Source organism: Pan paniscus, chromosome 8, assembly GCF_029289425.2.
Source record: "Pan paniscus chromosome 8, NHGRI_mPanPan1-v2.0_pri, whole genome shotgun sequence".
NCBI lineage: Eukaryota > Metazoa > Chordata > Mammalia > Primates > Hominidae > Pan > Pan paniscus.
The window spans coordinates 122,839,730-122,857,071 of NC_073257.2; the positions used below are offsets into that span (position 1 = coordinate 122,839,730).

The 17,342-nt window shown below is 33.4% G+C and overlaps 1 protein-coding gene across 5 annotated transcripts in view; it reads left to right on the plus strand.

The window, feature by feature from the left end:
* Nucleotides 1–17,342, plus strand: part of SHOC2 (SHOC2 leucine rich repeat scaffold protein) — a 93,797-nt gene that overhangs the window by 39,377 nt on the left and 37,078 nt on the right. For 4 of the 5 annotated variants that reach the window (XM_003825582.4, XM_034931455.2, XM_055093374.1 and 1 more), the window contains one exon: nt 5,196–6,132. The exons of the other annotated variant lie outside the window; for it this stretch is intronic. In XM_003825582.4, the coding sequence (XP_003825630.3) occupies nt 5,430–6,132 (703 nt within the window). In that variant the 5' untranslated portion in view covers nt 5,196–5,429. The remainder of the gene's footprint in view (nt 1–5,195; nt 6,133–17,342) is intronic. 5 annotated transcript variants of the gene reach the window in all.

Here is a 17,342-nt window from a genome sequence, read left to right on the forward strand (position 1 = left end):
ATTTATGCAACATTCTGTAACACTTCCTTACTCTTCTAAAATGATAGTAACCTACATTATTTTTAAAAATCTATGTAATTTCTTAAAGGAGATATATAAGAAAAATATTGTACATTTTATATGTTATGTAAATGCTTAGGCACAATGATATTAGAAAAAAATGAAGAATTTATTATACATTTTATGTTTCAGTATTTAAGTGTTCAGGCACAATACCAGAAAGCAATGAAGGGCAAAAGTTTGTACATATGTCCTCATGAATGTGATTGTTAGAAGTGCAAACTGATATAGACGTGTTATATTTGTGACTCGGATACCAAGATCAGTATGAGTATCAGTGATCATCAGAAATAACAAATAACTCTTAAAGAATAGTGCAAAAATATTGCAGTTTTTGTGTAAAATGGAATTAGGTGCTCAAAATTATAAACAGGTATTTCACCTAGTTATATATCTGGTAGGTATTTGAAGGTTGTACAGTATGCAAGGATAGTTCTCATCTCCAGACCTGGCCCATTAAATGCCAGTAGCATTTCTCTAAACATTGAGACAACCTAAAGTGAACCTACAAAATTCCAAAATACTGTAGCTAAAAATAGTTAGATTGTACCTTTATCATGTTTGGCATGGACTGTTGCAGTGGCTTCCAAATTTGGCTCTACATAGAATCACCTGGAAAACTCTTTAAACATACAGCTTACTGTTCCCTACCACACATATTTATTTTGTTAGCATTCTTGGATTAGGGGTTAGGATTTCTAAGCTCGCCAGATGATTCTTGCTGAAAATGTCTGGCAATGATTGAACATTAGGGAATTCTTGCTGAAAATGTCTGGCACTGATTAAACACGAAATTATTATTGCTTTTTAAATTTTCTGCCTTCCTTCTGAAGTCCTGACTGTTTACAGTCATTCTAAACATTGTCAGGTAAATTTTGTTAAAATATGACTGTAATCATAGCCTCTTCTCCTTCAGGAATCCTTTATTGGCTTTTTATATTTACTCTTGGCAGCCCCTAAGAGTACACTGCGGGAACATTAGAGTTGAAAGAATCATGATGTCTGCATGATAAAGTCCAAATTACTAAATTTGAATAACCAGCGTTTCCAAATTTGGCAGCCTACATTTTTTACTTCTTGTGTCCAATTTGCATAAAAATATAGTTCCTGAAAGGAATGATTTAAAACCTGACACTGACTTATGACAGGGCTTGGGAAACTACGGCCTGATGGCCAAATCCAGTTTGAGGTCTGTTTTTGGTAAAGTTTTATTGAAACACAGCCACTCTTACTCATTTGCATATTGTCTACTTTTATGCTAAACTGACAGAATTGAGTACCTGCAGCAGAAAGCAATCTGTCTTGCAAAGCCTCAATATTTAAAATCTGGCCCTTTACAGAAAAAGTTTGCTCACCCTTGACTTAGAAGCCATTAGAAGCCTAAATGAATTGTAATCACCACCCTCATATAGTCATGATTTGGATGTTTTATCTCTGAAATCCAACATGGGATGGGAAAAGAATATATCTGGGCTTTTGAGTCCTGACCAGGCTGACCTGGTTTTGAATTTTTCCTTAGTCACTTAGTAGGTATCTGACTTTGGTGCCTCAGTTTTCTCATCTGTAAATTGGGACTAGAGGAGCTATTCTACTTAGGAATTTGAAATTCAGAGTTTTCATAATTTGGAATATAGTTATGTTCCAGAGAAAAATGGTATCAACTCAGAGCTCCACCAAGTTTGTAGTTTTTATTTGGTTTTGTTTTTGAGGAATTTCTCTCTGTCGCCCAGGCTAGAGTGCAGTGGCACAATCTCAGCTCACTGCAACCACTGCCTCTTGGGTTCAAGTGACTCTCCTGCTTCAGCCTCCCGACTAGCTGGGATTACAGGCGCCCGCCACCACGCCCGGCTAATTTTTGTATTTTTTAGTAGAGATGGTGTTTCACCATGTTGGTCAGGCTGGTCTCGAACTCCTGACCTTAAGTGATCCGCCTGCCTCAGCCTCCCAAAGTGCTAGGATTACAGAAGTGAACCACCACACCTGGCCAAATTTGTAGTGTTTTTGTTTGGGGTCACTAATGGTTAAGTGTATTCAAGGGAGCTAACATATCAAGTGCTTCATATGCGGTAGTTATTAGGTGGAGGTGAATAAAAGAGTCCTCTGGGGTAGTAAAGATCCCAGTATAAAAACCTCCTTGCCAGCCTCAGCTTAATTATTGTTGCAATTTTATGCTTTTATCACTAGATTTCAAGCATTTTGAGACTGGGTACTGTGTATTCTATTACCTAAATGAGTGCAAGATTCAAATTTTGTGCAAATATAGCCTTCCCCCAAAACATAGTGGAGTTGAAGTGATTAAAAAACAACTATTAAATAAATAACTTATTTCCAAGAAACATGAAAGATTACTCTCAGTATGTTTTCTTATCTAAAACATTTGACAGTGTCACCTGATTCAGGTCTGAACTAGATCCAGAACTTAATTTTTGACTGTCAGATAATTTGTTAGTTCTCTTGGCCAAAAATATTTTTACTGGATGTGAAAAATTTTTAGTTAATAGCTAGGTCTGTCTGGTTAGTTAATTCCCTTAAGTAAAGCATAGTAATTTTGTCAAAGTCAAAAGCTTTATTCTCTGACTAGTTATATTTCTTATGAGCTATTATTGAACTATATATATCAGCAATTCTCATTAGGTACAAGTGCTACAGGATGAGTTTGTGGGTCACTAGTTCAAATTCATCACCACTGCAGTAAACCCATCAGACAGTTCAAGTATCAGTCTGAATTTCAGATACAGTGGATAGTATTATGGATTATGGAAAGTCCTTTTAGATTTCAATGGGAACTTTATTAATAACTTATATTTTCATTAATACAGTTTCTTTCTTGACCCACCCATTACCTTCAACATTCATTGTTTTTTAATTTTATTTGAAAAATATAATATTAAATATACTGGTGTTCAGATCTTACATTTGGTCATATCATGTGTTTCCCGAACTTGATAAGCTTTTGTTGAGGCGTTTATTTTTATAAAATACCTAGACCCCCTCTCCCTAAAATTTTGATTCAGTGATTTGTGATGGAGCCTGGGAATTTGTATTTTTAAACAAATATCTCAGGTCACGTATTTTCTTTTTTCGTTTTTATCATTAGAAAAGTTTACTTTTTATTTCTTTCCAAGTTTTCTTACCTTTTAATAGGGATAATCTTGTTCTATCCTCTGTACTTAATATATGTGATTTTACACCTTATATATTTCATTTGATCCTTATATAGGAGGTGTCCTTCTAAATTTAGGGTATACATATCTTGCTAAATAGAAATTTGATTTCCAGAAACTTGATATAATGACATTTCTTAAATACAAATTGATAAGCAATGCCTGTAACCCTTTAGCTATGCATATTTCCCATTATTCAGTTGTATGGTTTTAGTAAATGTACTTTCATATTGGCTTATCAGCATTATTTTCTGAATCAGTATCTCTAGAGTTTTTCTTAGTCTCTCTCCATCGCAGCGCAAAATAATTTTTTTCTTTTTTTTTTGAAAGGGTTGAGTAGTAATAGATAGAGCTCTCCTGGTGTGCTAGCAAATAATGATGTATTTGTTTAACTGTAGAATCTTATATACCAGTAAAGTTCATACTGTGCAGTTTCAAATTTACAGATTATTCATCCTCTACCCCAGTTCCTGTTATTTCTGCACATTTGACCATTTGCTTCAGCAAAGTGACACATTTTCAGTGTCCCGTGCAAACTAAGCTCCACTCCCTATTCTAGGCAAAACTTTCTTTTTCATGCCACCCACCTGTAATGCTTTGCCGTCTCTCCTTTACTTGCTTGAACACAACCCATTAATCCAGGACTAGTTAGCCTAAGTCCTGTATGCTTTTCTCAACCATTCTCACTGTTACAAATTTTCTCAAAAGTGCTATAGCATATGCCACTTGCCTGAGGATTTAATAATATGCTGTCTTATCAATTACTTGTTATATGTGAGTGTTTTGGCTGTCTAATTAAACTACAAGCTTGTATACAGAGAGGTTCACATCCTATAAAAATAAATTATTAGCAGAATCCTTAGCACTTAACATAATCACATCCTTTTGGTAGTCTGACAAAATTCTAATAACTGTTTTAACCTCTTAAGCTAGTCAGGTAAGAAGTTATTTTATCTTTAATCTCTAGTACCAAATAATTACCAGTTAGTTAAATAGAGTTAACAATAGAGTCATAAAATAAGAATTACTAATTTTAAATTTCAAAATGTTTAGGGAGGACTGATTCCTTCCATAAATATTTTACTAATCTTTTTGTCCTTTGCCAATCTTTTCGGCCTGTCATTTTACCAGCAGACTTTTTCTGCTTTTAAGAACCCTGTGCCATTGATCTTTCTTTTTCAGTCCCTAGAATATACACATCATTGGACATTGCCCTTTGTCACTGGTTTTCAAAGGTGATCCTCAGGTCTACCTCCATCAGAATCATGTAGAGTGCTTATTAAAGTACAGATTATTAATGCCCCTTTCCCTGAACTGTGCTGTTTTTCATACATATTTCACTTTGTTCATTTTTTTTCTTTTGCCAGACTGCTCTCCCTTCTATCGTCACCACCACTGAAATATTTTCTGTTATCTAAAGCTATCCGCCAATTAATTGTAGCTAGAACTGTTTTAGTGTAGTGGGTTAGCAACATAGGCTGTGAGCACATACTACCTAATTTGGAATATTGGCTCCATCATGTTTCCAAGATCTCAGAGTTAGTTACTTAAAAATATTTCTGTGCTTTAGTGTTTCTTTGTATAAAATGGGGATAACAATGTATCTCATAGGGCTGTTGTATGTGTTATATTAATACATGTGAGTTCCTCAGAATAATGCTAGTACATAGAAAGCACTTAATAAATATTAAGCTTATTGTTGTGGTTTCTTCCACTTTTTAGGTCTTATAAAATTTTCTAGTAAAGTAACTTACATTCATACATCTTCCTATTAGATCGCAAGTTTCTTGAAGGTAGAGCCAGCCTTATTAAGCTGTGTAGTTTTAAATGGATTTTTACCTATAAAGGATGTTCATAAATATTTGAGAATGAAATCATAGGAAAATGGCAAACTCTAATAAGATTGTTTTTCAGAGCCTATTTAATATAAATTATCTTAAGTAATTTAATACTGTCTATATTATATTTCAGGAACTCTAATGAATCATTGATTGACCAGCACTATTTTACCAGTTGGAATGAATGATCAGAAATGGGCATAGTGCTTTTAGATCCAACATGTAACAGATGGATGTTACTCCATGCTGATTACTTCTTCAAGCCAGTACTTTTTTGATTGTGTAGGATCTTTGTCTCTTCATCTTTGAATTCAATTACTGGAAAATAAAAGGAGTTCATGTAGTTTTTGTCCAGGCTTGAGTCACCATGAGTAGTAGTTTAGGAAAAGAAAAAGACTCTAAAGAAAAAGATCCCAAAGTACCATCAGCCAAGGAAAGAGAAAAGGAGGCAAAAGCCTCTGGAGGTTTTGGGAAAGAGAGCAAAGAAAAAGAACCTAAGACCAAAGGGAAAGATGCCAAAGATGGAAAGAAGGACTCCAGTGCTGCCCAACCAGGGGTGGCATTTTCAGTTGACAATACGATCAAACGGCCAAACCCAGCACCTGGGACTAGAAAAAAATCCAGCAATGCAGAGGTGATTAAAGAGCTCAACAAATGCCGGGAAGAGAATTCAATGCGTTTGGACTTATCCAAGAGATCTATACACATATTGCCATCATCAATCAAAGAGTTGACTCAATTAACAGAACTTTATTTATACAGTAACAAATTGCAGTCCCTCCCAGCAGAGGTGGGATGTTTAGTAAATCTCATGACACTGGCTCTAAGTGAAAATTCACTTACCAGTTTGCCTGACTCTCTTGATAACTTGAAGAAGCTGCGGATGCTTGATTTACGGCATAATAAACTGAGAGAAATTCCTTCAGTGGTGTATAGGCTGGATTCTCTCACCACTCTTTACCTTCGCTTTAATCGTATAACTACTGTGGAAAAGGACATCAAAAACTTGTCAAAACTCAGCATGCTTAGCATTCGAGAGAACAAAATTAAACAACTACCTGCTGAAATTGGTAAGAGGCCTTGGATTATTATTATTTGTAGTATTTGTTATGCTAAATAATTTTGAGTGCTTTCTCATGTCAAAAAATGCCTGATACTTGCCTAAAAACAGCTTATTTCTAAATTACAACTTTTTTATGGTTTACTTTATTCCATTTTCAGCACTGTTAATAGTACATGGCTTGAAATTGTTTCATAGAATTAAAAAGTGAGTTAGAAAATAGATGTAATTAGATCTTTCCCACACAAACCTAATCTTCTTTAACTTTCATTGGAGAATAAGTAAATTTAAAGAAGAAAAGATGTTTGCCTAATTTTCAAGTTGTTGCTAACTGTGTTTAAAGTATCTGTTGATACAATTTTATTAGATATATGAAAACTACATTTTCTCATTCTCTGACTTTTCCACCTTTATCTGAAAGATGTTTAAATTCACATCACTTTCTACCTAATTTACCACAAAAGGTTGACAAGTCAGAGCCTTACAAAAGAGCAGTGTCATAAGAAATAGAAAAAAAATTTTTTTTTGCATCTTGAAAGTACTTACATGTTTATTAAAAATAACACAAGAATTTAGAAGGGTAGAAGAAACGTCACCTGTAGTGAATGCAGCACTGTTACCATTTTGCTAATTTTCATTCCAGTCTTTCACATAAAGCTAACTTGTACTAAAACAAAGAAAATGTTTTTTAAAGGCTGGTAGTAGGAGAAAAAAATAGGGAATATAAACGTGTGAACATGTCAGTAAAAAATTAAAAATTAGTTCTGGCATTTTTAATTATGGAAAAACATTCTGAAACATTTGGAATATAGTAATCCATTGACATCAGTTTTGAAAAATTGATAAAGGTATTGCCTCTGTGGGCCATTTTTATAAGATTTGTAAAAATTGTCATAAAATGTTGATTATGAAGCTTTTTAAAGGATGTTTTCTTTTTGTATTAAAGGCAATTTATTCTGAGAAAAATAAAGATTATATTTTTGTTGCTTTCAGCATTGGTCTTAAAATGAGTGATAAACTTTCTGATTTTTAGGTTTTGCAGCTTTTCAAAGATATGATATTCTGTGGGTGTTTTAATATTTTGTTTAGCTTTGAAAAAAGATGTGGTTTAAATTTTAGGTATGACTTGTTACATTTAACTCTTAACTAGACAATCCAAATATTAATTAAATTTTGGTTTAATTTAATGTGTTTAGAAAATTTATGATAGGTTTTCTCAAGTAATGTACTGTAGAGTATGACTTACTCACGAGATATTAAAATATTCCCAGGAATTTCTGGGTGAAAATGTACCATTCCATGTCTTCAGATAGGAATGTGGTTGTTGAATGACTTGTTTTAGTGTCATATTTAGTCAAAATTTGACCTGCATGTTATGGCTCATTGTGGAATAGAATTATAGGCAATTGGAGAAATAAATGCTGAATTTCTACATAGAAATATAAAAGTTACTTCCTGTCTTTGTTCTTGTTTTGTGTATGTGTTACACTCAGTCCTAAAAGTCTAGCTTTAATTCACAAGTCTCTAAGGACTTTCTCCATAGCAATGCTATCAAATTACCTAGGAATTAAGAATATACATATATGTTCTTGAGCATATAGATAGCATTTTTACTAAAAAGTGAATGTATCTTTTAAAATTGGCATATTTTAAGTAATTATGTGGCTTATATTTGTGGCTACCTAATCTTTTGACCTTTATTCCTAAATTGTAATTTTAAAAACAGCCATTGAATTTGTTAATGGCCTCCTTCCCATCATTAGTGACATTACTGAAGTTTGTGTTTTTGTAATTGCTGTACTTCTGTAAAAATGGTAATATCATAAATGTTGCTTATTTCATTCTAAGCAGGGCATCAGAAAGTAAACTGCTTTTAAAAGTATAATGTTTTTCATAAGGAATTATGATTTATAAAGTTTAACTTAGATACATGGATCTGGGGCAAACATGCAGAAGTCTGGGTCATCTGTTTCTTTATAGGGAACAAGAAAATAAAGGTTAGTAAAAATAACATCATAATAATAAGAATGGCTGTTGTTTGAGCACATGAATCATAATACTATACATTGTTCTGTCCATGTATACTTTAATTATACTATCTTATATCCTTACAGTAACCCAATGAAATAGGTATTTTCCCCATGCTACTGAAGAAGGAACTGACACTGTAGAAAAATTAGGTAATTTACTGAAGATCATGCTTCTAGGTTGGCAGAGTCAGAATTTGAAATGTAAATCTTGGTCGTTTCCACTGTAGTCTCCCCACAATCTAGAAAAATGGGTACCACCCCCCATGGATTTTGATTCTCTGGTAGGTCCAGGGTCTGTACTTTTAAAGAGCAGCCTGTGTTAGTTTATGTGCAACTGCAGTTGAAAGCCATTGCACAAGATTGCGGGGGAGGATTGGGTTTAACAGTTTAATTATAATATAATTCACATACCATACAATATACACATTAAAAATAAACAATTCAGTGGTTTTTAGAATATTGAGATTTATGTAACCATCAGAGATAATGTTAGAACATTTTCAGTACCTCCAAAAGAAACTCTGAACCCTTAAGCAATCACTCCTAATTTCTCCTAACTCATTAACCCTAGGCAAACACTAATCTACTTTCTGTCTCTATAGATTAGTGTTTTCTGGATGTTTCCTATAAATAGAATCATATAATGTGTGGTCTCTTATGACAGGTTTCTTTTAATTTGCATATTTTCAAGTCTCATCAAGGTTGTAGCATGTATCAGTACTTCATTCCTTTTTATTGCTGAATAATATTTCATTATATGAGTATACCACATTTTATTTATGCATTTATCAGTTGTCAGACATTTGGGTTGTTTTTGCTTTCTGACTGTTATGAGTATAGTTTCTGTATTTGTGTACAAGTTTTTGTGTGGACATTTGTTTTCACTTCTCTTGAGTATATACCTAGTAGAATTGTTGAGTCATATGGTAACTCTATGTTTAACCTTTTTGAGGGATTACTAGACTGTTTTCCAAAGGGACTGCAACATTTTACATTCCTACCAGCAGTGTTTGAGGGTTCCAATTTCTCTGCATCCTCAGTAACCTTGTTATTATCCGTCTTTTCTTATTATAACCATTCTATCGTGTGAATTGGTATCTCATTGTAGTTTTGTTTTGCAGTTCCCTGATCACTATATATTTGTTTTTAATTCTTGAGAGCTATCTTTTATTGTAACGGAAAGACAGAAATAGTTATTTTCTGTGATGTAGATCTTGCTTTAATGGGTTTTTAATTTAAAAGAAGTTCTGAGCTCCTTGGAGAATGTTTATAATATAAGACCTGTGCTCAATGATCAAGTAAAATGGAAATTTGACATTTTTTAAAGTGTTAAACACCTTTAATGTAATTTGACTTACTGCAGAAACCCATAACAGGGAATTTTTAATTCAAAATATATGCTAATTATAATTTTGTTAAACTTTCATTTATGCATATTAGAGCTACATTATTTATAAATATATATTAAATTTATATTATATTAGATGCTTATTCTTCATTGTTTGAATAAATATATCACTTTAAATCATGCCATCCAGTTTTTATTCAGCAGTATATTTGAGGAATATAAGTTTTTTGCTGGGCACTGTGACTCACACCTCAAATCTCAACTACTGGGAAGACTGAGGCAGGAGGATCCTTGAGCCCAGGAGTTGGCTGGGCAGTCAGCTATGATTGCGCCACCGCACTTCAGCCTGGGCAACAGAGCTAGACCCTATCTCTAAAAAATAAAAATAATTTTTTTAAAATTAGGAGTTTTCGAAATAGAGCCTACTATTTAGTTTAAATAATATAATTGGAATTTAACCACTACACAAGGTTGGGCTATGCTGTTGCCTTGATAGGAAAAAAATATTAGAACATTTATCCTTTTAAGCATTAATGACATTTTTATTAATGTAATGTGATTTGATACCAGTGATACATATTCACATGGGTTAAGATTGGCAGAAAACAATAAAAAGATACTGGAACAGACTGTTCAGAGCCAGAGATCTATCAGAAAGTAGCTAAGAAAACTTTTCATTTAGTAATGTTCATTTACTTTTCTCCTTTTGTATGTTAAGGCATAGACAAATAAAGTAAGTGTCCCTTCTTTTTGGGTTAAGTAGACAAATTGAAACCTTAGTCATTGCTTTCTTTTATAGATCAGTGTTCCATTCTTCCTGTCATTCCTTCTTTCTCCATTTCTAATCTTGAAAAAGACTCTTCACTCTATACAAAGACAGTCAAGAACCCATGTTTTCAGAGGGAAAACAGGAAATAAGCACTTTTTTACCTCCTTTCCCAACTGATTGGTTCCTTTGAGTTTCTTGTAAAAGATGTGCTTTTGTATATTCTCTGTTTATGAGTGGATTAGAGCAGGGGCCACCAGATAGACAGTTTGTATAATGAATCTATTTATTCAGGCAACTCTAGACAGTGAAGTTTTAAAGGATTTTATTTTTCTGGGAAGGAAATCGTTGCTCATTGAAACCAGGTATAAACTTCATTTTGTATTTTGCTAATATTCCTGTGATTTCTTTTCTCTCTGAATTGTGGGTTTAGGATTTCTTCTCTTTCTTTAAAGTTTCCCTTATTTATTCTTCTTTATAAAAACAGAAGTTGGAGTATTTTTAAAAATGTGTTTTACCTACATTGTAGGTTCAATAAAATGCTACATATTTATGTAGTATACAATTTCATGTGGGTCTAGTTGTCAAAATAACCTTTTTTGCTTAGGAAAATTATCTAATATATTAAAATATGCTTTTTGAGAACCCATATCATTTTCTTCATTTACAAAGCAATTCTCACATCATTCATATGTATGAGAAATAATAATGAGAAATAATAATTGTACCTATTTGTGGTTTACAATGTGATGTTTCCATACATGTATACAATGTGTGATAATGAAATCATGGTAATTAGCACATCCATCACCTCAAACATTTATCATTGCTTTTCACTGGACACATTCAAAATCCTCCCTACTAGCTATTTGAAAATATACAATAAATTGTTTGCTAAAGTCACCCAACAGTGTTACAGAACAGTAGAATTTAGAACAGATAGAATTCCTCCTATCTAGCTGTAGTTTTGTGTCCATTAACCAACCTCTCCCCATCCCGCTGCTCCCCAACCCCCGCCCCCCTTCTCAGCCTCTAGTAACCACTATTCTACTCGCTACTTCTTTGAGATCAACTTTTTTAGCATGAGAGAACATGCAGTATTTATATTTCTGTGCCTGGCTCATTTCACTTAACATAATGTCCTTCAGGCTCATTCATGTTGCTGTGAATGACAGAATTTTATTCTTTTTTTGGCTGAATAGCATTTCATTGTGTATATATACCACATTTTCTTTCTTCATCTGTTGTTAGAGGTTGATTCCATATCTTGACTATTGTGAATAGTGTTGTAATAAATAAGAGAGTGAAGGTATCTCTTTGATATGCTGATTTCCTTTCCTTTGGATATATACCCAGTAGTCAGATTATTTGGTCATGTGGTAGGTTTTTGTTTAGTGTTTTGAGTAACCTTCATACTGTTTGCCATAGTGGCTGTACCAATTTATGGTACACCCACCAACAGTGTATGAGAGTTCTTCTTTTTCTGCATTCTCACCAGTATCTATCTGTTTTTGTTGTTGTTGTTGTGATGATGTTTTTTTTTTTTTTTTGTCATTTTGATGATAGCCATTCCAATAGGGTTGAGATACCTTCTCATTGTACTTTCGATTTTCATTCCCCTGATGATTAGTGATGTTGAGCATTTTTTCGTATACCTTTTGGCCATTTGTATGTCTTGAGAAATGTATACTTAGATTGTTTGCCCATTTTTAAATCACATAATGATGATTATTGTTTTGCTGTTGAGTTCTTGTATATTAATCTATTGTCAGATGAGTAGTTTGCATATATTTTCTTTCATTCTGCAGGTTGTCTCTTCAGTCTTTGTTTCCTTTGCTCTGCAGAAGTTTTTAGTTTGAAATAATTCCATTTGTCTGTTTTTGCTTGGGTTTGCCCTACTTTTGAGGTTTTACCCATAAAATCTTTGCCCAGACCATTGTCCTGAAGTGTTTCCCCTATGTTTCTTGTAGTAGTTTTATATTTTTGGTTCTTGACATTTAAGTCTTCAATTCATTCTGAGTTAGTTTTTTGTATATAGTGAGAGATAGGGGTCTAGTTTCATTCTTCTACATATATATATCCAGCTTTCTCAGTACCATTTCTTGAAGGGTCTGTCCTTTCTTCAATGTATATTGTTGGCTCCTTTATCAAGTATCAGTTGGCTGTAAATATGTGGATTTATTTCTGGGTTCTCTACTCAATTGATCTATTGTCTTGTTTTTATGCCAGTACTGTGCATTTTGGTTACTCTAACTTTGTGTGTACTTTGAGGTCAGGTAGTGTGATGCCTCCAATTTTGTCCTTTTTGCCCAGTATTGCTTTGGCTATTTAGAGTCTTCTATGGTTCCACATGACCTTTAGGATTTTTTTTTCTTTTAAGAATGTCATTGGCATTTTGATAGAGATTGCATTGAATCTGTAGATCACTTTGGGTAGTATGGATATTGTAACAATATTAATCCTTTTAATTCATGAGCATGGAATGTCTTTCCATTTTTTGGTCCCTTTGAATTTCTTTCATTGTTTTACAGTTTTCATCATAGAGCTTTTTCACCTCCTTAAATTTACATTTAAGAATCAGCATTTTAAAAATTACCTATTTGACTCATCAACATTTATTGAAAACAAAATCAGTTTCTTACTATTGTGCAATATGGAGGTGTTATATTTGATTATAAGTCAAATGATGTACATATAACCGACACATACATGTGTATATAATTAATATCTATATATAAAAGCATATTGAACAGAGTCAGCAACTTTTTCAAAAAGTTGACCTTAAGAGATTTAGTTTAACTCCTATTATGTAATTTTTCTGTGAATTTTTTAGACATTAAGTGGTAGGCTTTCAATAAATGTGGCTTGAAGGAAATTTAATAAAGCTCAGTACTATTAACCTATTTTTATTTTATATTTTAGTATTATAGTATTATGGTATTATTACTATAACTTTATAATTTATAAAAACTATAGTATTTTCAAGATTTTAGTATTATATACTTTATTTTAGTACAGCATTATAATATTTCAGTAATATTTTCAGTATTAACTAAAATTGTAACTTGTGATCACTAAAATTCTTGGAATTCTCTCAGGACTGCCGGGAGTGATACAATTGCTTATATGGTCCAGGTAACATTATTTAATAATCTCATTTGAATGTTTGTACAAATGCTAAGTAACTTACTTTAGCAGGAATGATAAATCAGTAAAGGGAATTCATAGTTGTTAATAAATAACTCCTTTTGACTGGGAACCAGCAAGAAACATTAGAAACCTACAAATGAACTCTTTACTTATTACTGTTAGGAAATTGTCGTGATTTTCACTAAACAACAAAAACCCAGAGAAATTATTATTGCTAAAGGAGGCAAAAAAACAACAACACAGAATAGCACTTTGGGAGGCCAAGGCAGGTGGATTACTTGAGCCCAGGAGTTTGAAACCAGCCTGGGCAACATGGCAAAACCCCGTCTCTACAAAAAATTAGCTGGGCATGCTGGCACACACCCACAGTCCCAGCTACTCATGAGGTTGAGGTGGGAGAGTCACCTGAGTCCGGTAGGTTGAGGCTGCAGTGAGCTGTGATCTCGCCGCTGTAGTCCAGCCTGGGTGGCAGAGACCCTGTCTCAGGAGAAAAAAAAATGGAACACAGAAAAATAGTACTTGAACTGTTTTAGAAGGACTTGATAGGATCAAAGGAGACAGTTTACTTTCCATGTGGCTGAGGTATGGGAAAGAGAGGGAGGCAGACATTGTACCCTAAAGACAGCATGTTACAAAATCAGAGGAACATTGTCACTTGTCCATGTCCCTTAGTTGCAGAAAACTTGCTTAGAAGAGCCCCTGAAGTTGTCTTTGCAATGAAAAGGAATAATTAAGCTTTTAAGACAAGTATAAATAATGTTCTGGTATAAATTCTGACCTCTCTAAATCTGTTCAAACTTGTGGGACAAGTGTTTCCAACTCTTTTTAATTATATAGTTTTACAAATGTATTTTAATAAGATTTGCTCTGATTTTTATAGAGCTGAACTCTGAATATTTGAAAAATATCCCTATAAAGAACAAGAGTTATTTTAGAATATAAGAATCCTAAATGTGAGTCAAATTAAGAGTAAAGGAAAGTTTATAACCGTGAAACAAACCTAAATTACTCATTTACCAATCTTTGATTGCCTACTAGGTACATTTTCAAAGGGCCTTTTTATATATTTCTGGATTTAATTTACTAAAATTTTGTTAAGGATTTTTTTTATCTGTATTCATCATAGATATTGATCTGTAATTTTATTTTCTTTTTTAAAAATTTTGATCATGGTTTGGTATCAGGGTAATACTGTCCTCATATCATAGAATGAGTTGAGACATGTTTCTTCCTCTTTTATATTCTAGAAGGGTTTGTGCAGAATTAGTATTATTTCCTCCTTAAATGTTCGGTAGAATTTATCAGCCATACAGTCTGGGACTAGGGTTTTTTTTGTGTGTATGGACAAGTTTTGAATTTCGAATTCAGTTTATTTAATAGACACATAGTTATTCAGGTTTTCTATTTGTTCTCTATTGAAATTTTGTAGTTTGATCTGTTAGGGCGTTTGTCTATTTTGTACAATTTGTTGATTTTGTTGGCTTAAAGTTCACATTTTTGTTATGCTTTTAATGTTCCATATATGTATATACACTATATATATATAGTGGTGTTCCCCTTTCATTCTTGAAATTGGTAATTTGGGCCTTCTCTCTTTGCTTATCAGTTTGGCTTGATGTGTATCAATTTTATTGATCTTTTAAAAATTCTTTTGTTTGTATGTTTTCTTTGTTTCTGGTCTTTATTTTTAAATTCCTTATTACTTTGGGTTTAATACGCTTTTCTTTGTTTTCTTAAGTTGGTCATTTGGATTGATTTGAGGCCTTTATTCTTTCATTATATAACTATTTCATAGCTAGAAATTTCCCTCAAAGTACTTTTTTAGCAGCACACAAATTTTGGCAGGTTATCTTTTCATTATTCAAAATATTTTCTAAATATCCCTTTTTATATCTTCTCTGATCCATGGATTATTAAGAAGTTAATTGTTCAGTTTCCAAATATATGAGAGAGATTTTCAGATTTTTTTTTTGCTTTGATTTATAAAATAGGGCTTGTCTTGATAAGTGTTCTAAATGCAGTTGAAAAGACTATATTCTGTTGTTTTTTGGAGGATTGTAAAAATATCAGCAAGGTCAAGGTGGTTGATAATGTTTTACATTCAACAGTGTCATACAGTGCTTGCATTGTATACCTTTTTCTATCTTTTTAAAATGGGTTTTGTAAACAGCATATAGTTAGGTCTTGTGTTTCTATCCTGCCTGACAGCCACTTGTTCCTTTTTTCCCTTCCTCTCTTTTCTTATGGATTAAGTATTTTTTAAATAAAAGTTTCATTTATCTCAACTTTTGGCATATTAGTTACACATCCTTGTGGGGTTTTTTTTAGTGTTTCCTCTAGTGTTTACAATACATTATCAGAACTTGACACATTTTACTTTGAAATAATATTGTATTATTTTGCATATATCCTAAGAACTTCACAACAGAACACCTTTATTTCCCTCCTTCCATTCTTCATACAATTATTGTCAATACATTTTACTTCTTCACATTATCATAAGTCCCATAATAATACATTGGTATTATTTTGCTTTAAGGTTTAAATTATGTTTTTAAACAATTTTTCAAAATTTTTTATTTTGAACAAATTCTAGACATACAGAAAAGTTTCAAAACCATTTTGGAAGATTTCCATATACCCTTCACTCAGCTTCTTGATATTAATTAACATCCTATATAACCATTGTATAGTGATCAGAACCAAGAAATTAACAGTGATACAATACAATAAACTAAACTACAAATTTTAGTTAATTTCATCAGTTTTTCCACTAACGTCCATTTTCTGTTCTAGAATCCCATGTTACTTTTTTTTTTTTTTTGAGATGGAGTCTCGCTCTGTCGCCCAGGCTGGAGTGCAGTGGCGCAGTCTTGGCTCACTGCAAGCTCCGCCTCCTGGGTTCATGCCATTCTCCTGCCTCAGTCTCCCCAGTAGCTGGGACTACAGGTGCCTGTGACCACGCCCGGCTAATTTTTTGTGTTTTTAGTAAAGACGGGGTTTCACCGTGTCTCGATCTCCTGACCTCGTGATCTGCCTGCCTTGGCCTCCCAAAGTGCTGGGATTACAGGCGTGAGCCACTGCGCCCGGCCTGTGTTACATTTTTAATAGTCATGTGTCCATAGTATCCTCTGATCTTTGACAGTCTGAAAGCAAAGACTGAAAGGCTTTCCTTTTCTTTCATGGCTTTGATACTTTTGCAGAGTACTCTTCAAATGTTTTATAGCATATCACTCATTTTTCCTTTGTTTAATTTTTTTTTTCATGACTAGTTCGAGTTTGGTTTTTTTGTCAAGGATGCCACAGTGGTGATTGTGTTGCCTTTTCCAGTGAATTATATCAATTCATATTGATAAGTCTCATTACTAGTGATTTTGACCTCGACCAGTTGGTTAATGCTTCTCCACAGCTTCTCCACAGCTTCTGCTGTGCTTCTCCACTTTAAAGTTAATATTTTTTTCTTTTTAATTTATCTTGGGAGATGTTTTTAGACTATGCAGATACCTTGTTTTTCCCTAATCTTTTGCTCACTAATTTTAGCACTCGTTGCTGGATCTTCTCTTCTTTTTTTTTTTGTGAGATGGAGTTTTGCTCTTGTTGCCAAGGCTGGAGTGCAATGGCGCAATCTTGGCTCATTGCAACCTCTGCCTCACGGGTTCAAGTGATTCTCCTGCTTAAGCCTCCCGAGTAGCTGGAATTACAGGTGTACACTACCATACCCGGCTAATTTTTGTATTTTTAGTAGAGATGGGGTTTCACCATGTTAGCCAGGCTGGTCTCAAATTCTGTCCTCAGGTGATCCGCCTGCCTCGGCCTCTCAAAGTGTTGGGATTACAGGCGTGAGCTACCACACCCAGCCTCAAATCATTTTCTTTTGCCCAAAGAACGTCCGTTAACATATTGTAGTACAGGTCTGCTCAAAATGA